This window comes from Zalophus californianus, chromosome 15 (assembly GCF_009762305.2).
Source record: "Zalophus californianus isolate mZalCal1 chromosome 15, mZalCal1.pri.v2, whole genome shotgun sequence".
In the NCBI taxonomy this organism is placed as follows: domain Eukaryota; kingdom Metazoa; phylum Chordata; class Mammalia; order Carnivora; family Otariidae; genus Zalophus; species Zalophus californianus.
Window position 1 is genome coordinate 34,515,086 of NC_045609.1, and position 26,188 is coordinate 34,541,273.

General features: G+C 53.5%; 1 protein-coding gene across 26 annotated transcripts in view; it reads right to left on the minus strand.

Annotated features, from left to right (window-relative positions):
* CAMK2G (calcium/calmodulin dependent protein kinase II gamma) overlaps window positions 1-22,185 on the minus strand; it is a 55,890-nt gene extending 33,705 nt beyond the window's left edge. For 21 of the 26 annotated variants that reach the window (XM_027592050.1, XM_027591977.1, XM_027592074.1 and 18 more), the window contains exons 1-5: window positions 22,009-22,185; window positions 20,556-20,650; window positions 9,523-9,582; window positions 2,073-2,127; window positions 1,118-1,183 (exon numbers count right to left, since the gene is read on the minus strand). In XM_027592050.1, the coding sequence (XP_027447851.1) occupies window positions 1,118-1,183; window positions 2,073-2,127; window positions 9,523-9,582; window positions 20,556-20,650; window positions 22,009-22,073 (341 nt within the window). In that variant the 5' untranslated portion in view covers window positions 22,074-22,185. Of the gene's footprint in view, window positions 1-1,117; window positions 1,184-2,072; window positions 2,128-9,522; window positions 9,583-11,672; window positions 11,864-20,555; window positions 20,651-21,098; window positions 21,268-22,008 lie in introns of those variants that run through there. The other 5 variants (XM_027592065.1, XM_027592058.1, XM_027592039.1 and 2 more) reach the window with 3 other exon arrangements.
* Window positions 22,186-26,188: the final 4,003 nt, after the last annotated feature.

Below are 26,188 nucleotides of genomic sequence, written 5' to 3' on the forward strand. Positions count from 1 at the left end.
AGGCTCAGGCCTCCCTTCAGGACACAGCCCATGAGTAGGCCAAAGAGACTTTAAGACTGAGCTGAAGAGGCGAGTCTCCACAGAAATGTATAATTAGAACAGAGCCAGGCTAGCAGGGAGAGTCTTCTGGCCAAAAATGGCAAAAGTGCGAAGTGTCCCAGCAGAGCCAGGCCAAGCCCACTGGTACAGTCACACACCACCCCGCCCCTCCCCCTGGCCAGCCCTCCCTCCTCCCCGCCAGGCTCCCAGGGCGGTCACCGCCTCCTCCTGCCCCAGGGTCTGGTCCTCCCCTGCCGGCACTGGAATTCATCTCCCCACTTGAGAAGTTTTCCTGAGGCTGAAGCATCTGAAGTTGATCAGCAAACACTGGCCTCTCAAGGTTGAGAAATTTGTGAGGAAGCTGCACTCCCCCACTCTCTAGAGGCAGCCAGAGCTGCCACATATGCCAGATAAGCTGCAGGCAGGATGATCAAAACCAGGTTGCATGGACATCACCCTCGGAGAAAACTCGGGGCCCGGGGGAGGAGCCGAGGAGGGAAAGACAGGCCACGCAAACACCCTAGAGCTGCGGTGTGGGCAGAATTCTGCCAGGGTTGCCACGGGGGGCTGAGGGATGTGGCCAAGGAACGGTCCTCCTGCCTGAGGAGCCCCACACCAGGGCTGGTCGTGGTGTCAGGAGACTAAGGGATCCAGGCTGGAATCTCTTTTGAGAAGGTTCCTGGTTGATTAGCCCAGATGTTTACACTCCTTCAGAACGCAAACCACGTTTTCTTCATCTCTGGATCATCCCCAGGGTGCCTTGCACACAGTAAAATTTGTCAAAGGAAAGAAGCAGGGGTAGGGAGGGCCCTTGGACAGGCTTGCCAGTACACAGTAGTGCAAAGAAAAGGTATTTCTGGGGTGAAAGGGTAAAGGAGACTTGCAAGTGCTTCCCCTCCGCCAAAAAGACGGATCTAATTTCTAACATCACCCATAACATGCAGCCCAGGTCCAGCTGTATGGAATCTGTCCAGACAGGAGATCTTCTGATCTATATCCAAAGACTCTTCAAACAGGCACAAAGCCTGCCCCCCTTAAGTGGCCAAGACTCACCGGAACTCTAGGGTCCTTGTCTCACCTGGCATCAGCTTCACTGTAGTACTCTCTGGCCACGATGTCTTCAAACAGCTCCCCGCCGGTAACACTGCAACCAACAGACAGAGAGGGTCAGAGGAAGCAGGTCAGCTGGCCAACCCCAGCATCCAACAGGCAACAGGTCACACCACGGAACAGCTTTTAAAGAAATCCCAACTCCACATGCATTCCATCTGAGAGCCCAAACATGTTCCATCCTTCAATGATGTGGGGCTTCTCCCCGGGATAACGTGGGCCCTCCCTTCCTCCTGCACATTTCTGTGTCTATAACCTACAGATTAGCTAATACTCAGGCAAAGATGAATATACAGGGATCTAAGAGAAAATTATCAACCTACTCAGAAAGTCACAGCTTTATTTGAGACCAATATGAATACTGAGATACACAGCTGCCCAAGAAGGACAGACCTACTCCTAAAGTTGAAGAATAATGAGATCAAGGACACAGAGACCCAACCCTGAAAATACTGGAGAGGCATTTCCAGGAGGTGAAGAGCTACTTTTGAGATATTTAACCACAACCAAAGTGGAGGAGAGACCAAGTTGAGTCCAGTTTATGACTAATAAAAGCCACCTTTAATTTCCCAGAATTTTTAAGGTCATGCGAAGAGCTGTAGTCTATTTCTCCACTAAGGACAACACACCAAGAAACAAGAAAAAAAAAAAAAAAGCATCTGCACAAGGTGTGCTGCCGAACAGAAATGCGAGAGCAATGCCATCTGGGGGTTTGGAGCCCTGGGGAGACTGTGAGTGAGCAATGAGGTCCCCTCTGCAACCTGGCCATTACCAGAGGAAGGTCAAAATCAAATCCTTTCCCTCAGGCAAAGGAGAGGGGGCCCTCGGCAGAGGCTGAAGACCCAGTTTAGGTCTTTCTCCAAGCCTTCATGGTGAGCCAGCTGGAGGGAAAGGCCCCCACACCCTCAGCAAGTGGCACTTACAGGTCAAACACGAGGTAGTGAAACCCTTCTTCAGAAATACTGTCATGGAGGCGCACTGCAAGAGAGGAGATGGGGACAGAGATTAACAGAGAGAAACCTTGGAAACCTACTCCTCTCCTCAGCAACCCCACCCCTGCCCCAGCCTGCCAGCCTCCCTGGACGGTCTTCTGAAGGAGTGGCAGTGAGAAGCGGTGACATGCCCGTCACCCGCCCCCCACCCAAGACGAGGTGACACGGCTGCAGAGCAGAGAAACAACCAGACCCCGGGTCCAGTGCTCCGGCTGCCACCTCAGACAGCCTCAGATGTAGACGAGAGAGAGAAGCTTTGTGGCTAAGAAGACAAGACAGAGAGAAGCAGGAACCTTCCCAGAGGGGCTAGTCCCAGAGAAGGAGATCCCGGGATCTGCTGCGTGACGGTGTAAAGCAGGGCAAGAGCAAGGGGCGCCGAGGGAGGCTGACCGCTGAGCGACAGAGGATGACAAGACCGGAGGGCCCGAGAGCCCTTTCACAGGAGTAGATGGGAAATGGGGAATTAAAGGGTGGGGAAGAAGCTGGAAAGGTAACGCCCAGTGGGAAGGCACAGGGAGTGAGGCTAATGGATGGTGAGCATGGGAGGCAGCGTGCAGACTCAGGCAAGGACAACAATCACTGTTTATTCGGCCCTTCTTATGTGCCAGGCCTGGGGTTAGGCTCTTTGCAGACATGACTTATTCTACAAGGATTTACTGAGTGCCTGCTATATGTGGGACTCCATGCTAGATGGAAGGACGCAGTGGCTGTCCCCGAGGAGCTGATTCTTCCGGATGACCACCCCGAGAGGAGGATTCCTCCCATCCCGCAGATGAGGACGCTGGGGGCTCAGAGACATCGTATCTTACCAAAGGCCAACGATGCAACAGGTCAAGATGTAAATCCAGCTCTTTCTGCCTCCAAAGACGGGTCTACACCACCGCTTCCTCTAAGAAATGTGGTGTAGCCCACACAGCCAGGCACCAGAGCAATGGAGCCTGTGAGAGAGACTACCCACCAGCGCGCCTGCAGCAGCAACACGGACGGGTCTGGGAGGCCACGGCACCGAGCAGAGCGGGGCAGCTCACCAGCTGCCGGCAAAGGCTTGCAGGCAGAATCCCTTCCCACTTCCCGCCTCCAGAGCTCCTGGGCAAAAAACCAGCCTAATGTCTTCTGAGGTCTCCTCCTCAAGCTTCTGCCCACAAAGCCACCTCGGGCTTAAATGCCAACCCCCGAGTACCATTCTCATGCAAACACAAGGCGATGCTTTGGCAGGCTGTCGCGCGGCTGTCCCTGTCCCTTCCCTCACCTGAACCCTCCTGATGCGGAACCTCTGTCTGACCTTCACGCCAGCCCCAAGCAGTTTCAGGAGCACCTCACAGAGCGCTTTTAGGAATGGCCTGACACCAAGCCGGCCGGTGAAGTTCTCGGATACACAGGAGTCACCGTGTCTCTTCCTTGGCGGGACCCAGCCTGCCAACCGCTCCACACGACAGGTCCCATTTCCCGTGTCAGACTGTTTCCTCAGGGCTGGGGCGTTTCCCTACAGCCTCTCCCACCACAGCAAGATCATAAATTACAGGCACTTGGCCATTCCTACAGCCCCGTGGTTCTCCTCAGCTGACAAAAATGAGGACTCGGGCCTGCCAGGGCTAGATGGAGGGCTTACCGTCTGTTGACACTTCCTATTGCCTGCTTTATTTGATCTGATCTGGTTACCCCAAATTCCACCCCCAACTGTGATTTACCAATTGGGATCAAAGGCAGGGGGTACTTCAAAAATCCCTCCTCCTCCAAATGCTGTCTCCCATACTTGGGCGAGCAAGTTCATACTTCACTAGGCCCCCAGATGACAGAAGGAAGGAGCTACAGCCAACCCCTTCCTCCCACCCTAACCAACCCGGGCATGCTCAAGTGAGCTCCCCCAAAGCCCTGCCAGCCCCCTCCCCACGTGCGCTTCTCTGGTCTAAGTCGGTGCTGCGCACAGAGTCCTGTTGTAGTTGTGCTCCCTTGTGTCCAAAAGGACTTTCCATTTAATTAAAAATTTGCTATAAAAAAGCATTAAAGTGCACAACACAAATAATCCCCTGGAAATCAGCTGTCCCAGAAGCTACAGACCAGCTTCGTTAGGGAGGGGGCTAACAGTACAGCAGGTAGGATGCTAACAACCACTCCCCGGGGAGTCCTGCCCCGTGGCCCTGCCCCCTCGTCCCGCACAGCGGGGCTGAGAGTGCCGCACAAAGTCCAGGTGCCCAGGCCTATGCCAAGGCGGGGAGGCATGGGCACTTGCCCTTCTCCAGGAAGGCCACACACAGAGCCCAAGTGGGAGGAAGCAGGGCAGGGGAATCAGAAGAGAAGAGCCGCAGCGGAAGATTAATCCTTCCAGGCCACCCAGCCCAGAGAATGGCTTTGATGTGTGCCCCAGAGCAAGGTACCACTGAGACAAGAAGGGACAGGTGCAAAAGACCTCGTAGCTGAACAAGATGCTATCTTTTTTTTTTTTCCATTTGTAAAGAAAATTAAGAGAATGGAGAACAAGAGGAAAAACTTGACTGTGCCACCCTAAGTGCCTACCCAGCAGAATCTTGATAATAATGACCCAAGCAAGCACTAATATTTAGTTGTTTCTATGTGCTAGACATTGTGACAAGTGCTTTATATACGTTATTTTATTGAGCTCTCACATTACCTCTGTTACCCCCATCTGATAGGAGAGAAGACCGAGGCCCCGAAAGGAACTCATCCAATGTCATCCTAAGTGGCCGAACTGAGACTTGAACCCAAAACAAACTGAGAGCAAGATCCTTGATATGGGGGAATTGCCTGCGAGGAGTCCCTTTCTCTGTCCTCTTAGGCAAAGGAACTCCAACTTGTCCCCACTAGCTCTGGCCACTCTGTTCCACCCAACAGTGTGCATAAGGCGCCTTTCCGGAAGCAGGTGTGGCTGCACGTGGCACTGCCACGGAGCTTCTGGGTCAATGGGGAAGACGGGCTTCAAACCAGCACTTACACAAATATGTCACTATGCCCTACTGTGGAAAGGGCTACGAAGTAGAAGTGAAGGATGTTATGGATGTGTGGGGAAAAGAATAACCTGACACTCAGTCCATCCCACAGTAGATGGCTTGAAGGCCAAGGAGGGCCAGACCAAGTCCACAGACAGAAAGACCTGAAAAGGATGATAAAACATCTACTGCATTTCAGCGATGAAACTAGTTATTTTTCCTTTAAAAACCGTGGAGGGGAAAACGGCCCAAACACCTAAATACCTTCACTTGACGTTTCATACCTTCAAGGACTAACAACGCCATAACCCAAATGCGGTGGCTATTTCCGGTTCTTTAGAAACCACCCAACAATATGCCACATTATAACTAGCAAATCTTGGCTCAAAAAGCTCTGAGAAAGTGTCACTGTTCAAAGTGTCTGCAGCAATAGCACGATGGAAAGGAGGTCCTGCTTCCTGGGGGCCCGAGGGGGACTGAGGCTGCCCCCCCCCCCACAGGGGCAGGGGGGCAGGACTACCCAAGACAGAGATTTAGGAGCCGCTTGGTCAGGATTCAAGGTGTTCTTCTTTTTCTTTGCCCCTGTTTCTGCTCCATTTATGTTAGCTGAATGGGCCCTGGGTCCAAGATAAATGGCAGCCTGGCTTAAATACCCTGCGAACTGAGCCGGGGCTGAGGATTTAGGGAAGGTCACTTCTGGGAGCTGGAGACCCTCTTTTCGTGGCCTCCATTCTTTCCAAGCCGAGGCCTCCTTTGCCCGCTGAACCCTCTCACAACTCCACGAAGAGGCTAATTCTGCTAGAGGTCACAGCTCCAGACCAGCAAATCCCACACGCAAACCTGGACGACACAATAGCAAAGCTACACACCTTGCTCCCCCACACACGGCCCACAGACTGGCAGTGTGAGCCTCCCCTGGAGACCACACTCCCAAGGAAGCTCAGGTACACCCCAGACCTTCTGAATCAGACCCTGAGTTTCACACGATCCCTCGGTGATTCCTGAGCACATAAAAGTTTCAGTAGTGCTGCTCTAAACCATCACGCCAGACTGTGATTGAACCTGCTGGGGCAGCTCAGCACGAAGGAAGACAGAGTCTATTCATTAGAGAAATTTAGAGCAGGGAGCAAGCAGATCACAGGTAGAACACGCTCCATTCAGCCTGCAGACTGGACGACTACTGGCCCCTCCTCTTCACTCCACACCTCTGGCCACTCTCCCAAAGCTGTTTCAGGTTCTGCAGAATGCCTCATAACCAACAGGCTTTTTTTTTTTTTCATCAATAAACTTTATTTTTTTGAGTTTAGGGTTCATAGCAAAACTGAGTAGGAAGTCCAGAAAGCATCCACACACCACCTGCCCCCACACGCATGGCCTCACCTACCATCAGCATCCCCTACCAGCCCGGCACACTTGTTACAATCGATGAACCTACACTGACACATTGCTGTCACCCAGACCCCACACTTTGCATGAGCATTCGCTCTTCCAGCAGGCTTTTTAACTCCTGGAATAGAATTATCTGTTAGGGAAGAAAACTGGGGATGCCTGGCTCCTTGCACCAAAAATCCTTCTGAGTTCAAGTACAGCAGCCAGAGGGGGACCATGTACTCTCTGTTCTCAGCTTCCTCAACTCTGCGCCACTCTTGGGCTGGTCCACTTGTATCCCCACGGGATGGAGTTAAAGAGGCTGGAGTGAAAGGGGCCACAACTCTGAAGGACAGGGCAGCGAAGAGAGGGGAAGAATAGTGAATTAGGGCACAAAACGGCCTCCTCTCTGCCACAAGCCAGATCAGGATCCATGGCAACCTCAGCCTCCTGGATCTACCGCCCCACCACGTCTCCAGGAGCCTGGTTCCCACCGGAAGCCAGAGAGCCCGGCCAGCCAGCTCTCCCAGGACACAGTCCTGACTCACCCTTCCCTCTCGCTGCTCTTGATCCCAGAATAAGGCCCCAGACCAACATCCCTCAAGATCTGGGAGCAGTTGTGAAATGAAGCACAGTTCTAGGCAATCAGATGCTGATGAAGTGAGTGTGCCTGGCCTGGCCTGGCTTGGATCTCACGGGGCCCCTAACAAGGTGGACGACTCGCGTAGGCAGTCCCCCAACTGCTAGGACCCCAGGTCAAGCTGGGGGCAGGTGATTAAAAAGGAAAGAGCTACCAAACCGAGTAGGTCAAAAAGTCAAAAGTATATTGGGTGCCTGGGTGGCTCAGTTGGTTAAACGACTGCCTTCAGCTCAGGTCATGATCCTGGAGTCCCGGGATCGAGTCCCGCATCGGGCTCCCTGCTCAGCGGGGAGTCTGCTTCTCCCTCTGACCCTCTTCCCTCTCGTGCTCTCTGTCTCTCATTCTCTCTCTCTCAAATAAATAAATAAAATCTTAAAAAAAAAAGTCAAAAGTATATATTTAATTTCTAGAAAGGCATAAAAAGAAGGGTATGACTGTTTTCAGCTAGAATCCCATTTCTGTCCTTCCTGGTCATTTCTCAACTGTCTTCATCTACCCCAACCCTTCCAGGGTCGATCAAGTCTGTGCTACAGATGATGCAGATGTGGTTCTGCCTCCTGCATTGCCCACCCCACCTTTTATGCTCCTCCTGGCATGAGAACAACTCTACGAGCTGGTCACGAGTAGCATAAGGGAAAGAAGTTGCTGTCCTCAGATCCTGAGACCTGGGGCTGGAACATTAAAATGCTCCCGTGCTTGTGGATGACTCTAGTTACCCACATGCTTTTTCTTTCTGTTCTGGAACTTCTAGGTTAGAGGTCATAAGCTCAAAAGCCTCCAGGGACCAGGTAGGCAGTGCAAACATAAGGTAACAAAGGAGATGGCAAAGGACGGTTGGCCAGGAGACTTTGGGGGGCAGCCACTGCCCAGCCCTAGCTGATTCTGGCCGCATATAGATGTGGCCTCAGCAGAGCCCCGATGTCTGATTCGCGAAACTGGGAAACAGAATTTTTTTTTCCCCAAAATGCAAAATCTCGTTTTTAAATACTGGCAAATAATAAAATATTTTTAGACCACTGAGCTGGCCAAACAAAACATGCCCGAATTTGCAACTGCTGCTCGGCGCTCCTCTCATTGTCTCTCCTACCCAAGGTGACACGTTGCTCCCCACTGTGCTGTTTGCCGGTGAGCGTCTGACTTCGGAGCTCACACAGGGAGCTCCAGGAGTTCTAAGCCCGGGACCCGTCAGCTGAGAGGTGCTGGCTCGGTGGGACACACCGCACCGGCAGAGCTGAGCATCGGCTATGCCAATCCGCTCCGGGTGTAATCCAAGCTGCCGACTGCGATCTGTAAAGCCCTGCATGGCTGGAGTTCTGGTTAGCTCAGAGCTACTTCTCTCCCCTTGGACTGGAGGACGACCTCAGCTCTCCCACGTTAAGAGCTCACGTTAAGCTTTCCAGCCTAAGGTCTGGCAGACCAGAGGCTGGGTAGCTCCGGAAGAAGCATCAGGCTTCAGCAAGTCACCTCCCAGCCCTGGCCGCCAACAGAGCAGAGCGGGCGGCCTCCAGGGCACTGTGGGAGCCCCGATATTTAGGCCATGCCTGAGGAGCAAAGAACACGTGTTGTTCTTTGTGATGACTCAGGGCTTTCAGGGAAAAACCTAGGAGATGCTCCCTGCTCTGCCTCAAGTCAAGACTGGGGTTTCTGCTCAGACACTGCAGCCAGCCCGGTTTCTATCCCCTCTGTGAGAAGCACCAAATCAGGGCCAACGCTTCTGGCAAAGACTATTTCAGCTGAACAATGTAAAACTGAGCTGGAGTGGGTTGTGGCAGGCAAACCTCCTCAGGCTTTAGAACAACCAACAATGTGCTCTTGTCCCCCAAGTCAGGGTGGGAGCAGGGAGAAATCCTCTCAATTTTTTCTCCTTCCCCATGAGAGTGGCTCCTGCCTTCCCTTCTCCAGAGAAGCCAGGCGGGTGGGCAGCTTGCTTTCCTAGCTCTGGGGAATACAAACGGGAGCACCATGGAAACCCCCAGAGTACACACGACACCGTAACAGGAACAAAACTCTTTCAAGTCCAGAAACAAAATCCGGACCCTTTTATGATGGCTGTGGAAGGCCCCTGGTGAGGGATGCTGGCAGGCTACTAGCCCGGAGTCTCACACGCTGCGGGACCTGGACCTCAGCCCAAAGACGGAAGGAGAAGGGGAAGAAAGGGAGTCCGAAACCTGTTCTAGTACCTCCTATCCTGGCCCTGAAATGGCACTATGGGGATGGAGACCCTCAGGTCTCTAGAGCAGAAGGCCCCAGCATTCTGAGCAAGACACAACTGCTATCCCACTTGGACCAAAAAAAAAAAAAAAAAAAAAAAAATTACACCAGGCAAAGGTCCAGGGACAGAACTGGTTTCAGACACAAAAGCAGTGGATCTCTGTTCTCCCTACCTTCTACCAGATGCCCAAGAATTACCCCGAGCGAAGGTGCTTACCAATGTTTGGATGTTTCAAAAGTCGGCATATCCGGGCCTCACGTTCTAGTTTCTGGTGATCTAAAAGCAGAAGAGAGAAAACAAAAACCATCAGCCATCCGTTCTATTTGTGGCCACCTGGCTATTCATAGTCCTTCAATGATTAGGTACCAACTATGCACTTTTTACTAATTTGCTGAATTAATGCAGCAAGTCACGGCAATCCTAGAGGCAGGTATTATGACTTTTTTCAAATGAGGAAATGCCCTAGGAAGTCTCTCAAGTCAGTGAGGCAGAGTCAGGACTTGAATCCAGGTCTTCGACTACAACTCTGGTACCCTTTTCGCTACAGCAGGGATTTCACTGGGCCAGGGCGTCCAGAATCTCTTCCTTGATAGAGATACTACCAATAACTAAGTTTTATTGAACACCCACTATAGAACCAGGCACCGTGCTAGGAATTTTGCAAATATTCTCTGATTTAGTCTTCACAGTATCCCTGAAACATAATGATGCTGACAACCAAGATGATGATGAAGATGATAATGATCTGACAAAATGATAAGCAGAGCTAACATTCCTCGAGAGCTTACTTCTACACCAGGTACAAACATCTTTTAATTTATTCTCATAACCACTCTATGAGGCTGGCACTATTATGATGCCCACTTTGCAGTAATCCTGCTTCTTCCCAGGATCCTCCTGGCCACAGCCCACTGTGAATGCTCACCTCTTGGCACTCAGGCACTGGGGTTACTCGGTTTTGGTGAAAGGACCCAAATCCAGGAGTCCCCAGGTACAAGCAAGCTGCATTGGTCAGTTCCTTCCACAGGAAGGCAGAGCTCCAGGAAGTAGAAAGAGAGGATGCTACCACTCAAAGCAAGGCGGATTAGCAGCCCTCCCCCCTCTACCTGCTGCAACAGTCCCCTCCTTCACAAAGTCTCCCCTGTTCCTCCTGGCAGATGTGACTTCTTTTCTCTGTGAGCATACCCCCATCTTCCGCTGCACTTCTTAGAATTTTCACATCGTACATTATGTCCAGTATCTTCTGGTCCCAAGCTCTTCAAAGGGTGGGACCTCTCTGAGTGACGCTTCCTATCCTAGAGTTCCTGCCTTGACAGGGGCTTCGTATCGGTTTATCAATAACACCAATGGTAGTAACAACCATTATTTACTGAGGACTCACTATATGCCAGGCAGAGGCATGGGTTATCTTCCTTCACCCTCACCGAGACCCTGTGAAGTAAAGGATCTGATGAACTCCATTACATGATAAATGAGGAAACTGAGGCTTGAAAAGTTGAAGTAACCCACCCCAAGGTCCCAGGCAGTGGAGGCAGGCAGTCTGAGCCTAGAGCCCTTTCTCCATCACTATGCAATGATGACAGGATAAAGTGAGGACAGCTAGTAAAGACTCCGGGCTTTGGGAGGCATTCCTCCAGGTCTGGGCAGGTGCCTTCACATCCACACCTGCCAAGCAATTCCTGCCTCCCTTGGTAGGGGTTTCTGTCCACCCCACCTCCAGCCCAACAGCAAGAGCCTCTGTAGAGCTCCCTATGACCCCCACAACCATCCTACCAGGGAGGTGCTATCACTGTCACCTTTTCACAGATAATGAAACTGAAGCCCAGAGAAGTTAAATAACTCGCCCGAGATCCTGCAGCAGGAAAGGGAAAGAACTGGGATTCCAACCCAGGCCTGCCAAAATAATGTAGTCTGAGATAACACAGGGATTACAGACTAAAACGAATTCACATTTGTTGTTTCACCAATCACCCCCCATTTTGTCCTAAACTTTCCCTCTAGCAACAGCTCTGCTTTGTGCAAGAAGGAGGTGGGGACAGACAGAGATTAGTTCCTGCTACCCAGCTAATCCACCCCAGCTGCCCAAAGATCTGGGTCAGGTCCTCCTTTCCATCCTCAGTTTGGCATTAGCACTGACCAGGATGCAGCCAGAGAACCACAGGTGACTCCACAGTCCCACATCACCTGGGATCCATCGGTCCCAGGGACCTGCCCACCCTGGAGGTAGTTGAGGAAGTAGTGCTAGCTCTGCCCAGTGGCAGGGGGGCTTGCTTCTTCCAGATCTGGCCGGGAAGATGTCAGGGCTACCCCGCCTTCCTCCCAGCTCCTGGAACCAGCCCCAAAGATTCCGCCCTCTGACCACTCACCTCGCCGCCCTCTGACCCACAACCCTTGGGCTTGGCTGCCCAGGCAGAGGCAGGAGAACAGCATCTTGCAATGCAGAGGTGTCTGCTGAGGGGAAGGCCTGGAAGATTAATGCTTATCTCCTCCCTTAAGTCTCTTACTGGCTAATGGTTACAGTCCCACAAGAGTAACAGCACTAAAAATAAGGGTGCTCTGGCTTTACCAGTGACTCAGAACAGGGAGAGGAGAGACACAGATTCAGACTTCCAGCTCCTCAAAGGAGCTGCCCAGTGTCCAGAGGGTCCTTGTTAGCCACTTAATTCAACCCTGTCTCTAAGGAGCCGAGTCCCCATGTCTTCTCTGAATCCCAGGCTGCTCCTTAGTCTTCGTGCTGATCCTTAGTGTGTACTCCATCCATGAACACAACAGTTTTGGAGTCAGACAGCCCTGGGTTGAGTCCGAGCATGGCTATGGCAGGTGAGTTATTAAATCCATCTGCGCCTCATTCATTCATTCAAATACACTGTTCTGAAAGTTATGGCTACAGCAGTGAACAAAACAAGACAAAAATCCCTGCCTTCGTGGAGGTGATATTCTAGTGGGGCTGGGAGCGGGGGAGGGACAGACAAGAAGAAGGGGAATGGCACATGAAATGTCATGGCAAGTGCAAAATGTGGGAAAATAAAGCAGGGAAAAGGAACAGTATACATTTAAATAGGACGGTCATGGAAAAGCCTCAGCAAGGAAGTGACGTTTGATTGGGACCTGAAGGAGGTGACAAGAGGAGCCAGGCACATATCCTGGGGAAGTTTCCTCACTCTGAAAACGGAGGCAGGGCTCTCTGCGGATTAAATGCAGTAACTGGGTAAATGCTCAGTACAGTGCCCGGCACACGGGGAGAACCTGAGCCAAAGACATTGAGCGAGTCGGACCCAGAGTCCGGCTAGAGTCCACAGCACACCAGCAGAGCCCTCTGACTTGGCTCCGCCACAGCCCTCCTGAGGGGGAGGTATTCCCTCTGGGCTGGAAGTACCAAAGCTGCTGCTTTGGGTGGGGCCCGCCCTGGGGAAAGGAGAGCAACAGGGGCTTCTCAGAGAGAGGACAGCCTAGCCGTGCCACTGCCTGCGGGATCCCCCCTCTTCCTCGGCCTCACCCTTGGAGGCGGTGGCGTCCTGCCGTCCAGAAGCTCTGCTCAACGAGCCATGTGGTTTCTGCCTACCGTACTCTCCCTGCGTCCTTACGCCGGGCACCGCGGGCCACCGCCCCAGGCTCCCCGCGCTTGTCTCCTGCCTCTTTCCCCCACACACCTCCTGTCCTGGAGGCCCTTCGGGGACCGGGCCTGGTCCGGGGAAAAAAGCAGAGGGCTCCACCCCAGCAGCAGCAGTGGCATTTCAGGAACAAATATGGTTTGTGGAGTATCTTCCCCAACTGCAAGGGCTGTCTCGGCTAAAGCACAGCATCACAACCCCAAAAGGGGTGAAGCCACTGAACTGATTCAGTCCACAGGAGCAGCACGAGGGGCCTGCCTGGGCATCCTGAGGTGGTAACACAACAGCTGGTGCTTTTGTCCCAAAGATGGCCTTCTCCCTCGAGTCACCCTTCCTTCCACGGACCCCTGAGCTCGCTGTTCCGAGGCCTTCAGAGGCTGACCCTCTTCCCACCCACCTTTCAACTGGGCTATTCCCCGCCTCCTCACGTGGCCCAGCCCCCCCCTTCCTGTTTGACAACAGCCACTTCCCGCTTCTGCACAGGGCCACTTCCTGCCTGCCTGTGTACTACTGCCATGGACAGACCCACCCTGGCCAACCTTCAGCCCAGCTCCAACCACATCTCTCTGCAAGGTTTTCCCCCTCAGTAGCAGAGGTAGCAACAGGAGCAGAAAGCAGAAGTGGCCGTTATCAGGGACCTGCCTGGGCCTTCCCCGACAGCCCACCCAGTGTGGAGCCAGGCCCGAGAAACAAGCATCCGTGGAGGCCTTGCCTCTCCTGCCTGTGGCCCAAGCACTTCAAGCCTTGGTCCAGGCCAAGTACCCATCACAGGAAGAGTGGCAAAGAGTGACCAGAGAGTCAGTGCCAAGGGAGGCAGAAAAGAGGAAGCAATGAGGAGACAGCATGTAGCAAAGGGGAGGCAGGGTTCTAGAACCACCTCTCCCCTCAATCCAAACGAGAAGCCTACTCCAAATGCACTTGCCTTCCCCCCCACAGGACCAGGGGCCAGGGAAGGCTGGCCCCTGGTCCTCCATGGCCTTGTAGGGACATGACTGATTTAGCGACATTTCCCTAAAACCACAAATGCCAGGGCTAGCTTCACATAAGACTCTACTTGCCACCTAAATACACCACCCTCTGTGACGGGAAAGAACACACAGGGCCCTACTCCGGCTATGAGGACCCTCCCCAAGTTCCAATCCTGATGACACCTTGGACTTTCCAAAGAGTATTTCAAGGGTCTGTGCCTGTGATCCTGACATGAATGATGAGAAGATGCCTACAGCTTCCTACAGCCCAATTTCAGATGCTCCAAGTGGAGCATCTCCTCTTGCTGCCCTCCTCGTCCTTCCCAAGTGGCAGAGGCCTCCGTCTGGCCCCCGGGGCCTCACTCCGAGGAGAAGGAACAAGGGTACCATAGGGATTTGGTGTCATAATCCACATTTCCAGCTGCTTATAAACAGCCCCTGGCCTTGGGCGCTGACTAGTGGGAATCCCAGGCCACAATCCCATTTACCTCATCGTGACACTGCGATGCCACAACCCTTCCTCTTTGAATCTCACTCCAAAGGTGCAAAGAGTCTCCAATTAAGAGCAAAGTCCATCCACCATGTCTGCGCAGGGGTCACAGCTTGGAATTCCTTCATGCTCACACACCCGGGACCAGCCGCGTGCTGTGAGTACAGTGGGATGGGGCCCGAAACGTCCTCACATCAGCCCCCCAGGCTCTGTCCCTGAACCTGGCAACCTCCTTTTCTCTTCGGTCCTCACTCAAGCAGCTCTCACCAGGACCTGCTCACACAAAGCTCAAGCAGCTCACACAAAGACCCAGGTCCCACTGTGGCCTCTGTGTCCTAAGAGAAGCTTTAACTAAGGAGGGAGAGGAGAGAGGCACCAACAAGTGCCCCATAACCAAAGTCTCCCAAACCAGCTTAGATGGAGAAAATCCCCATGGGGTCACTTGCAAGCTCCAAGAAGGCAGGGCTCAGCCTCTGGACACTCTGGATTCTCTCCGGGCCAGAACCGGGTCAGCTGCTGAGTTCTCCATGCCCCCAGCAGGGATCTGGGTGCCTGCAGCCTTTGCCCACTGTTTTGGTGACATTTCCTTCATGGTAACCAGCCCCAAGTAAAACATCCCAGGAAGCAGCCCCTAAAAATAGCTCCTCCCAGGGCAGCAGCAAGCGGGGGGGAGGGGAAAGAGAGGGAGGAGAAAAGAGGGGAGCAGATGGGAAGCTGCTGCTGATAGGACCCAGGAAGTAGAGACGGTGCTGGGGGGGAGGGGGTGGCTGGAAATATCCCCACCACAGAGGGGTCTGTACCCAGAGAGCTGGTACAGATGAGAGCGAGGCCCCAGCCAGCAAACCAGAGGGATTTGCTCCACCAGGCTTAGAGCTCTGGGCCTAGATGGAGGTGTGGATATCAGCACGTATCACAGGAACAAAATGCCCAGAATCTATGTTTTCAAGGGAGGAGCCACGGGGTAGGTGAAGACCATACTGCTTGAGGATGCTGGGGTCTGAGCACTGGCAAAATCACTGGCATACCTACAGCTCAAAAATAAACCAACCAACCTTTTGTGCCTTGGTTTCCCCACTGACCCTGGGACAGATCTTTCTGACCATGGGCAGATGACAAAAGGCTTCTGCCAAGAGGCACTCAAGAGGTGCAAAGTGCCCATCCCTTCCTGTCATCACCCTTTTGGCACCCATGGGATCAGGCCCCTGTCGGCCTGCCAAGGCTGTCCAGAGAGCAAGCACAGAGCTGGGGGCAGGAGCCTGTCATACCCACTCTTCCCCTTGCCTGTCTCTAGCCTCAGCAGAGAGAGGGGTCAGCCATTCACCTGTACGGTTTCAGCATAGCCCTGACGCTTGGAGCACAGCTTCTGACAAGAGACCAGGGCAAGCAGCAGGGAGAGAGCAAGGATGGGGCCACCTTCCAACCTCCATCCCCACCCCATGAGGCCAGAACCCAAAGTCATTCTGGGAAGGTGGGTGGGATGGCAGGGTGACGGGCCAGTGTTGTACGAATTAAGTCACATAGCTCACAGCTTGACTGTATGACAAGATCGGCCCAGCAAAAGCCTTTGGCAGAGAAGGGACCTCCAGGCTGCTTTCTCATCTACTTAGGGGAACAAGTCAGTGGAAGCTCAGTCATTTATATACAGGATGCCCATTTCTCTGTCAACAGAAACTGACTGGCCTATTATCCTCAGGAGGAAAGCACAGTTTTGTATACAACCTCCTTAAATGCCTCCTCAAGCAGCAGAGGCCCAGCGTTCCAGCGCTGCATAGATCGCTCTTCCTCCCCCCGCCCCATGTCCCCCCCACCCCCAGCCCTGCACTGCTGCTTCACCCTCCCCTCCCTGCCTCCCCTCGCTTCACCCAGATCCTTAACAGGAAAGTCTTACTTGGAGATACCACAGGGGACACAAATGTCATGGGGGCTACTCAGGCCAACACTAAGGGGGTGGGGACTTACAGCTGGCACCACCCAGGGGGATCTGATTTCAGTCCCCAGGGCCAGCTGGACCCAGAAAGGGACAGGCTTTGCCCTTCTGGTGGCCAACATGCCACAACCTCAGGCACTCAGCTCCGCCACAGCCTTGGACACAGGCTGACGCCCCAGTCTGGGGGCTCAGAAGGAGGCCCCTAATCACAGAAAAGCCCATGGGTACAGATGGCCACATACCAGCAGAGATGCCACCTGGAGAAGGCTGGGCCAAGGTTTGTCTGGGAAATCTCAGAGAACATGACAAGAGTTACCGCTGGTGCGTTTGCTGATTTTAGATGGCGTTTCTTAAACCGTGGCTGGGGGACCACCGGCATGAAATTCACTAGGGCCCATAAATTCACTATACTTGTTTAAAGTATAGATTCTGGGGCCCAATGCCAGACCTCCTGTGGATAAAGCCCAGGAATCTGTGTTTTTTAACCAGTACTCAGGTGATCCATATGCACACTAAAATTGAAAATCACTGCTGAGAGGAAGTCCCAACATTGCCCTATAAGGCCATTACTGACAGGGAAGAAAGAATCATAAGCTACACTGTGTTCCTACATCTCCCACCTGCTATATATGCCCCAAGCACAGGTCTTTAACCTCATGTGTCCTCCCCAACAGCCGTGTCAGGCCTGCAGCCTGGCTCTGGATCAGAAAGGGGGAACCCAAGCCAGCACCAGGGTACGAGGGTTCCTACAAGTCGGCTCTGAGTTTTCTGAGAGCCAAAGCCAAGAAACGACCATGACTGGTTATGTAGTCCTCTGAATCCATTCATTCGACATGTATAGGCTAGGTATATGTCAGGCACTTTGCTGGGGCCTGCCCACACAGAGGTAAAGAAATAGATATGGTCCCTACCCTTTACCTCCCAGGTCCTCAGGAAGAAGCAAGCTTTTGCTTACATTTAGCCTCAATAGAAACTTCTTCACATAGGGTACACAGATTAATAAATAAATAGCAAGCGCTGTAACATATTTGAAAATATTGTTTCTGGTAGCATCTCTTAGTAAGGCCAAGTGTCCATGTAGTAAAAGCAACTGGAGTCCAGATAAATGGTCCAAATACAAAGGTTCCTTATGAGGCCAACTGTTCCAAGGATAAATCCTAAACTACGGAAGAATAAAGGACCATTTGCCCTTCAACTATAGCAATATGGGGAAACGCTTTGGATGTAAGCAAGAGAGCAGGATATAAAATGTTATGCTCCACGAGGTGAAAATCTATATGCATATGAATAAAGATAAGAAGGGAATCTGAAGATTTAAAAATAAAAAAAGACATAAGGGCTCAGGCTCCTTGGGGGGGGGTGCTCTTAAATCTTAAAATAACGACTTATCATTGCCATCACCTGGCCCACTAGCTCCTGCATCCAAGCCTATTTTAAATGCCTCCTTCAGCCTAGTGGAGAGCTAAGCTTGGAACCACGGGCTCCCTTAAGAGCCCCAACTCCACACCTATCACTGTTCCAAGCAGAGGGAGTGACGTTATATGACTTTCAGTGACTTTATGTAGACAGGCCTGCAGACAAAGACGGTGCTCAATGCACAGCCACACAAACTCCCTACCTTGTAACACAGCAACAAACGTGGGCCTCTGAGGCCACAATGACAAGAAACAACGGAGTAAAAGGATTCCCACCCAGATCCAATCCCCCCGTAAGACCAGGTGATCTCTCCCCACGCCTCCTGAGCACTTCACTGCAGATGCCCAGGAGAAGCAGCTTGATACCCTTTTCTTTCCTTTTGATTCGCAGCACGGAAAATCACAAACAAGAAAGAACACAGGCAGAGAGACTCAGCAAACAGGGCAAGCCCCTTCAGACCCTCATGGATGACCCTGGTGGGCCCACCACATTCCTGGACACAGAAATCCAACACCTGCGGAGCCCTAGACAGACAGACAGCGAAGAGTGAAACCCAGCCCCAGCTGCTGCACCTTTATAAAATATACAGCGTAAACCGAGAGGCTGCAGGGTAGCCACGGGCCTTCACTCCCTAACCCCAAGGGCACCAGCCTAGTGGGCACCCTGGCCCAACTCTCCAGGAGCTCACATCCCCTGTGCCCAAACCTACAGCACAGCCCCCAGCTTGGTCCCTCCATCTCCAAGACAACACCCTCCCACTCTCCCACCTCCGAACCATACTGGCACTGACAGATTCCTGACCCCTCTTGTTGGCATCTGTGCCCGTCAGCCAGGACCAAGCCTCTGTCCCTAAGTTAACCTGGTACGCAAGCCACACAACAGAGCCCCAGTCTTGGCATAACCATCTCGAAAGAGGGGGAGTTGATGTCTGAAACATATGATCTTACACAAGAATCCTTTCCTTAAGGGACAAAAAAAAAAAAAAAAAAAAAAAAATCGAAGAGAAATCAAACCTCATCCAATTTGGGCAGGGAAAGAAAGATGTCAGTTGGAAAAGACAAGGCCGGGTTTAAAGGAGGTGAGGAAGGGAATGGGACATGATGACACAGGCCAGGGAAGTTCAGGTGGGTACGGAAGGAGAAGAGAATGACAGCCGAAGGCAGGCAGCTCCACAAAGTCACCAAGACAGCAATCCTCACATCTCAGAGTGTGGCTCCCAGCGTCCCTCCCTCCCTCACCCCTGGGTCAGAGGACACTGGTGAGATGAGGAGCACGAAGCATTGCATCATTAACTGGAGACACCAGACACCAGCCCCATTTCTGATGCACCAGGGCTCTGCTGTGTGGGCACAGGGAGGTATCCACTCTTGAGCTGCCGTCCCTGCCTGCACCCTGCACCCTTGGCCACAGGATGTCTGCCAAAGAGCCCAGCCCACTGTGTCATCCCCCTACCCCAGGGGAGGAGGGCATCTGACTGCCCACATATCTCTATGGCAACCGTCGCCTCCGACTCAAGGTACCCAGAGAGAAAGAAAACAAACAAATAAGTCAACTTTATAGCCAACGTAGAGGAACAGCAAAAGATGGAGGCTGGGAGGGAGACAGAAAGACAAGCCCTGTTTGTGGGGATGAAGAGAAACCCTCCCAGCCAGGAGGCAGACACAGCCTTGCTAAATAGGTCCCAGAACAACTGGACACATGACAGGAGCCCACTGTCATCTCCGTGGAATTTAATAGCTTCTCTGATGCTCAGGGACATCAACTACAGCTCTCACCCCAGCGTCGCCTGGTTCACTACTAGCCACAGCCCTCACCTTCCCCAGGGCATCGGTCCTGGCTCCTAATCCATGTGTGGGCATCCTATTGCCCCCGACTAACTCCTTTCTCTGGGTCTAAAAACCTTTGTCCCCTGCTGCACCCCACAGCCCTCAATGATGACCCATCCACATACCTCTGTACTCACCGGACCTGTTCACAGAGCACTGCACACACTGCTGGGTCTATACCTATCAGAGGAGGTGAGTCTGGCAAGCACCCAATACAAGGTTCAGGGAGTGTAGGTTCGAGGTGTGAAAGACAAAGACAGGGCCTCACCCTCCTGGCCTCAGATACTTGGGAGGACCTCACAAGTAAGGCTCCAAGGCCTGGGCCTTCACAATCCTCGGACGTGGAGGCAATGCTGCTCCTACCCAGACCAGGCCACTGAGATTTCCAGACCATGAGGCATCACCCTCCACCCAGGACAGGCTGCATCTGCTGCTGCACCACCAACTTTGTAATTTGATCAAAAAAGCAATCAAGTTCATCTGGTAGGATCTGTTCCCGAGAAGCCCTCGCCAGCAGCAGCCTCCCCTGATGTTTACAGATTCCCTTCCCTTGGGAGTCTGTTCTGCCGCCTGGTGGGCAGGGGGAGGCTGGATTTGTCAGAGCTGTTCACTTACTGCATTTCCATCCTAAGTCACCACAGGGGCAGGGACCAGGACAGGCCTGGATCGGCTGCCCACTGCCCGCAACACAGAGACTCCAAATTAAGAGCTCTCTGTTCCATGCCCCCATCACTCCCCATGTCGCCTCCCTTAAAAACCAAACTCCCTTGAGCCTTCAGGTACCACTCCTCCCTGTAGTTACCTACATGTCTTACATCTTTTTCATTCTTTTCTACCTGAGCACTTCTGGTTCCCCATGCAACTCCTTGCCTGGCTTCCAAGTCAACCAACCCTGAAATTCCAATTCTTCTGCAGGGGCTAAAATACACAACTCCCAATTCCTGGTGCATCTTCAGAAGCTATAGCCCTTGGAGGCAGCCTAGGGAGAGGCCAAGATGGGGGAACACTCACCCCGGGCAGATAACTTCTTGGTGTTGATGATTTTTGCTGCGTACTCTTGCGTGGAGGTTTTCTTCACACACCTGCGGACCACAGAGAAAGCACCCCTGGAGGGAGAAGGGGGAAAGAACTGGGACACGGAGCAGAGCAGAGTGACACAGACACGCTTTCAGGTCTGAGAACAGCGATGCTCCCGTCACCAGCCCTTTAGTCAAAATCATACACACCAGCGAAGTGACCATCACCTTCTAACCTGGGGCAGAAGGATGTGGCCACTGCACGACACTGAACGGATGTGGGTGGAGGACCACCCCATCCCACCCCCCACATCTACTTCGCTGGACAAAGCAACAGCCCCAACCTCAGGCTGTACATCAGGAGCTGGTGGGCAATGCTTAAAACACACACCTGCTGCATCTCCCGGACAGCCCCGCAGTACCGGCCAAGAGAACGAGGAGAAGGGACAGAGACCCTGCCCTTCTCTCAGCGGGAATAGTTGAGGGTAGGAGAAGGAGAGATTAGGAAGAGGGTATGACTCGGAGAAGGAGATCTCACTCAATCATGGGGGTAGGTGAGGAAAGTGAGGCTCAAACCCCCCACAACCGGCTTCATCCCACTGCATCCCTGGCTCAACTGACAGCAGGGAAAGAGAGGATCCAGTTGTAGGTCTCAGACATCAACAGCTCCCCTACCCCATGATTTTTTCCACTACTTTCCCCCCAAATGGGAGCTCGCACTCTCTAGCTCTGGAAACGTCTAGGGGGGCGGGCAGGGCGGGGGCTGCAGTGGCCGGGCTCGGCGCCGCGGGTGGGGGTGGGGGGGCCGGGGCTGCTGCAGCGGCCAGCTCAGTGCAGAGGGGAGGGGGATGCTGCGGCTGCGGCGCGCGGCTCCCGGGACCACTGCAGGGATAGGGGGAGGGGACAAGGGGGTGCTGCAGCACTGCCCAGCAGCGGGGCTGGGATCCTGAAAGCATCAGTAGCGGGGGGCGGGGCCGGGCACCAAACATCCCCCCACACTCGGGCACCGCAGCGGGGTTGGAGCTGCAGGGCCGGGGAGGGTCCAGAGTGCCAGGAGCGTGGGACATGGGACAGGGTGCTGAGTGAGCTCCCAAGCAGGGTGAGGAGGGGGCGCGGCGAGCAAGCGGGGTCAGAATGGGGGGCGCCTGAAGGGTGAGGGAGGGGCGGGGCTGGAGGGCGCCCAGGAGCGGTCCGGGGGCTGCAGTCCCCGCGGCAGCGCGGTGTGCAGCAGCCCGGGCAGCTGCTGCAGGGCGCGGAGGGGGCTGCGGGGCACGGAGCTGGGGGTGAGGGGGCCCCGGAGGCGGCGGGCGGGAAAGGCTGGGGGTGGGGCGGGCCGAGGGGGCGCTGCAGCGGCCGGTGCAGGGCCGGGGGGCGGGGCGAGGAGCCGCATAGCGCCCGGGCGGCAGGGACAGGGTGGGGGGCCGCGGCGGGAGGCGGGCGGGTCGTACTTGCCGAGCTCCTCGAAGAGCTGATAGTCGTCGGTGAAGCGGGTGCAGGTGGCTGTGGTGGCCATGCTGGCGGGCGGGCGGACGCGGCGGTGCAGCCCGCGCCGACGTCGGTGCACAGTCACCGCCGCCCGGCCGAGGGAGCAAGAGGAGGAGACGGGGCTGAGCCCGGCAGCACCGCGAGACTTTACCGGGGAGAGCGAGGGAGGGAGGGACACCCCCGCGCCCGCCCGCCTGCCCCGCCCCCAGCCCCGCCGGCCCCCCGCCCGGCCCCCGGACCGCCCCCGGGGAGGGGCCTTCTGCCGTCGGCTCCGCCCCGCCCCGGGAGCCGCCCGGGCTGCGCCGCGCGCTCGGGGTAGCAGGGGGCGGGGGTGGGGTCCCAGCCCCGGGCCACCCGAAGGCAGCTGAAAGCCTCACGACCTGTGGGTTTGTTTGTCCCAGGGTGGACGTGCAAGGGCTCGGAATGTGCGTGTGTTGGGAGTGTGGTGGGGTCTGGACCACCGAGTTTTCTAGCCGTCCTTAGCCCCCAGCCCGGCTCACACGATGTGGAGAGAGGGCCAAGGTCAAAAAGTCCGCTGTCAGACTGCACACGGGGGAGGCGCCCCCAGCCTGTGCAGAGCCAGTTCTCTCAACAGCCTTCCCTCTGGAAGCGGACAGTCTAGACTTGTGTAAGCATCAGGGCCATTATTAGATAAAACCCTTCAGGCATGGTTTGTTCAGGGAGACCAGGCCAGGGCCAAGGATGCAGGTGGAACTCTGCCTTCCTGCACTCCAACCCTGGCGATAAGAGAATGTTTTCTCTCAGGCCAGGAAGAAAGGGATGAAGTGGGAACGATTAAAAAGATTTTGTGCGGTTGTGGGCTAGAAGAGCAAGTGGAAGGAAGGAGAAAAAATATCCCCATTTTTCTTGCAGGGCACCCTGTATTTTTATTTTATAGCACTCATCACATTTTGTCATGATATATTCAATTTACTGCTATTAGAGGCAGTAGAGCTAGAATGTAACCACATTCACTCTAAAGAGTGAATTCTGATGTCAGACTGCCTGCTTGAATTTCTGGGCAACTCATTGACCAGCTGTGTGATGTTGGGCAAGTCACTTAATCTTTCTCTGCTTCAATAGTTTATCTGAAAACTGAGAAGAATAATAGTATCTACCTCACAGGGTTGTGAGTATTAAATGGGCGAAATCACTTAAAGCACTTTGCATAGCTCCAGGCACCTAAGTAGGACAGAGGTAGCTATTATTATTTGTTTAATATTTACCTTCCCACTAAGCTGTAAGTCTCCAGTAGGGCAGGGCCTCTGCCTCCTCTGTTCACCATTGTATACTTAGCCCCAGTCCCTCAGTAAACATTTGTGGAATGAAGGGACGACTTGGGGCCCCCGCAGGGGGAGTTACCATCCCTTCCTCTGTAACCACTGTCAGAGGACAGTAGGACTGAGGCACATGACTGTCTCCGTGGAGGAGAAACAAGCTGGGCGGGTTCCCAACCTGCCCTGCCCAGGCAGCTGTACCCCAAGTCAGGGGCCAGCCCCAACTGGGCAGGACAGAGTTGGGCCAACTGCTGCAGCTCAGTCTGGATTACAGCAGGACGCCCACTGGGAGTCAGGCCTCCATTGTCAGCAGGCTGGCTCACTGAGAAGGCAGCTGAGAGGCGTCCCAGCCTCCCAGGCTGCCTCCCTGAGGGGGCGGGTGGAGCAAAGCTCCCAAGGAAGGCTCCCTTACTTTCCTCACCCAACAGCCCTGGGAGCTGGGGAAAACCAGACTGCCCAGTGGGGGCGATAAAGGGAATGGGAGAGGAAAAGCTTTAACAGATTGCCTGGGAGGACGGCAGCAAGGACCAGAGGAAAGGGCTGAGGCAACAGAACACCATGCCCCACCCCTCCCCAGGGCAACAGGAAGTGAGGCGCTGGGGAGTAAGGCCACTTCCTATCTCAAAGCACTGGGGTGAGAGCAGCATTCTGAGTCCCAGCGTGGGGCAAGGCAATGAGATTATACGTGGGGATGACAGTGAGTCCCGAGTTCCTGTCATCTACCTTAAAGGCAGAAGTGATGGCTAGTCTGCACTCCAGAAATAGGGGCTGCATATTAATCATCAATGTGCCCTTCCTGAGCCCTCAGGACAACTTGGTTCCCCACCTCCTCATGCTGAAGCTTGATATTCATTAATGTAAGGTGGCTTGAAGAAGATGGAGGGAGATCAGAACAAGCTAGGGCTGCTGTGAAGTCCCCAGAGGGGGTCTCCCAGGAAAAAATTAAAATCAGGACTACAGCTCCCAGGTACCCACTGCGAGAGGGGCTATCTTCCCCACTGAGGGTGAGCGCTCTATGCTGGGTTTTGGAGGGTAACCATATAAAGCACTTTGCACGGAGTCTCCGGGTAAAAGGAAGAGTGATGAGAAAAATAGTGGGGGGAAGCCTGGGGGATGACGCACACTGCCGTGTAAGTGGGACTAACTGCCTTCCAGCAAATGTCTATCACCTCCCTACTATGTGCTGGGCGCTGCCTCTCATTTTGCTCCCTACTATGTGCTGGGCGCTGCCTCTCATTTTGCTCCCTACTATGTGCTGGGCGCTGCCTCTCATTTTGCTCCCTACTATGTGCTGGGCGCTGCCTCTCATTTTGCTCCCTACTATGTGCTGGGCGCTGCCTCTCATTTTGCTCCCTACTATGTGCTGGGCGCTGCCTCTCATTTTGAGAAAGGTCCAAATAAAGTGGAAAATTAGATGTCACAATGAAAACAAAACTCAAATCAATCTCTCCTTTTTCCTTTCTATTTCTACCTCGCTTCTCCCTCTCTCACTACTGTCAACAGGTCAGACTCTGAGGTGGCCAGAGCGGCAATCTGGAGCCTATAGACACCTTTGTGTGCACGCACAAATACACACCCTCGTACACACACCCCTGATCCCCATTGCTGTAGCACCCACACAACCTCTAGCTGCCCCACGGCAATTAGAGGGAAGGTACGTATAAATAATAACGAGTTCACCAGCTCCCTGCGCATCAGTATCTATGGCAACCTCCTGGGGTCCTCGAGCTGCACTGTTCCGGTTGCAGCCAGTCCCCTGGGCAGCACCAGCACCCAGGCCCTGCCCGCAGCACGGGGAACAGGGGATTACACATGAAATCGATGCCCCAGTAATCACCAGAGGTGCTCCACTGGGTGGGACCCTCTGCCATTCTTCCGATCTTTCTCTTCGAAGTCTCCAAGAAGTACACCATGGGACTTGCCCCTCTGAATGTGAGAAGCTTCCCTCCCTAATTTTGGAATGCAGTTTTATTTATTTATTTTTTTTAAGATTTTATTTATTTGAGAGAGAGAGAATGAGAGAGAGAGCACATGAGAGAGGGGGGAAGGTCAGAGGGAGAAGCAAACTCCCTGCTGAGCAGGGAGCCCAATGTGGGAATCGATCCCGGGGCTCCAAGATCATGACCTGAGCCAAAGGCAGTCGCTTAACCAACTGAGCCACCCAGGTGTCCCTGGAATGCAGTTTTACAGTGTGAAGGTACTTATTCTTCAGACCTGAGGAAAATGGGGCAATTGAAAGTGGGGTGTTCAAATGCAAGGGGGATGACACTCTTGGAAACAAAGAATAGTTAATCTGCTTGTTGGGGGATGTTGTAAAATAAATTTGGAGACAGTTTAGTCTTGTGCCCATAAGGGGTTTTCAATCCGTATTCCACAGAAACCTATAGGTTACATGGTCATGCCTCGGCAGCTGCTCAACATATATATTGGGGTTCTGCTTAAGATTTTGTTGAAGAAGAATCCTTGGCTAAAAAAAGTCCCCGAAAGAAGTTTGAAACTTAAATCTTAAAAAAAAAAAAAAAAAAAGGGACGCCTGGGTGGCTCAGTCGGGTAAGTGGCTGCCTTCGGCCCGGTTCATGATCCCAGGGTCCTGGGATCGAGTCCCACATCGGTCTCCTTGCTCAGCAGGGAGCCTGCTTCTCCCTCTCTCTCTGTCAAATAAATAAAATCTTAAAAAAAAAAAGTTTGAAACTCCCTGGACCAGTGACTTCTGAAATCCCCTCCAACTCTAAGATTCTATGGCTAGTTTTGGAGAATTAGGGGTGATGAGGTCATGGCCTCTTGCCAAGGACTCTGAGAAAATTATTAGTGATGAGGTATTTGAAACTAGTGACAAGATATGATAATGGGGATAAGAAAGAGTGAG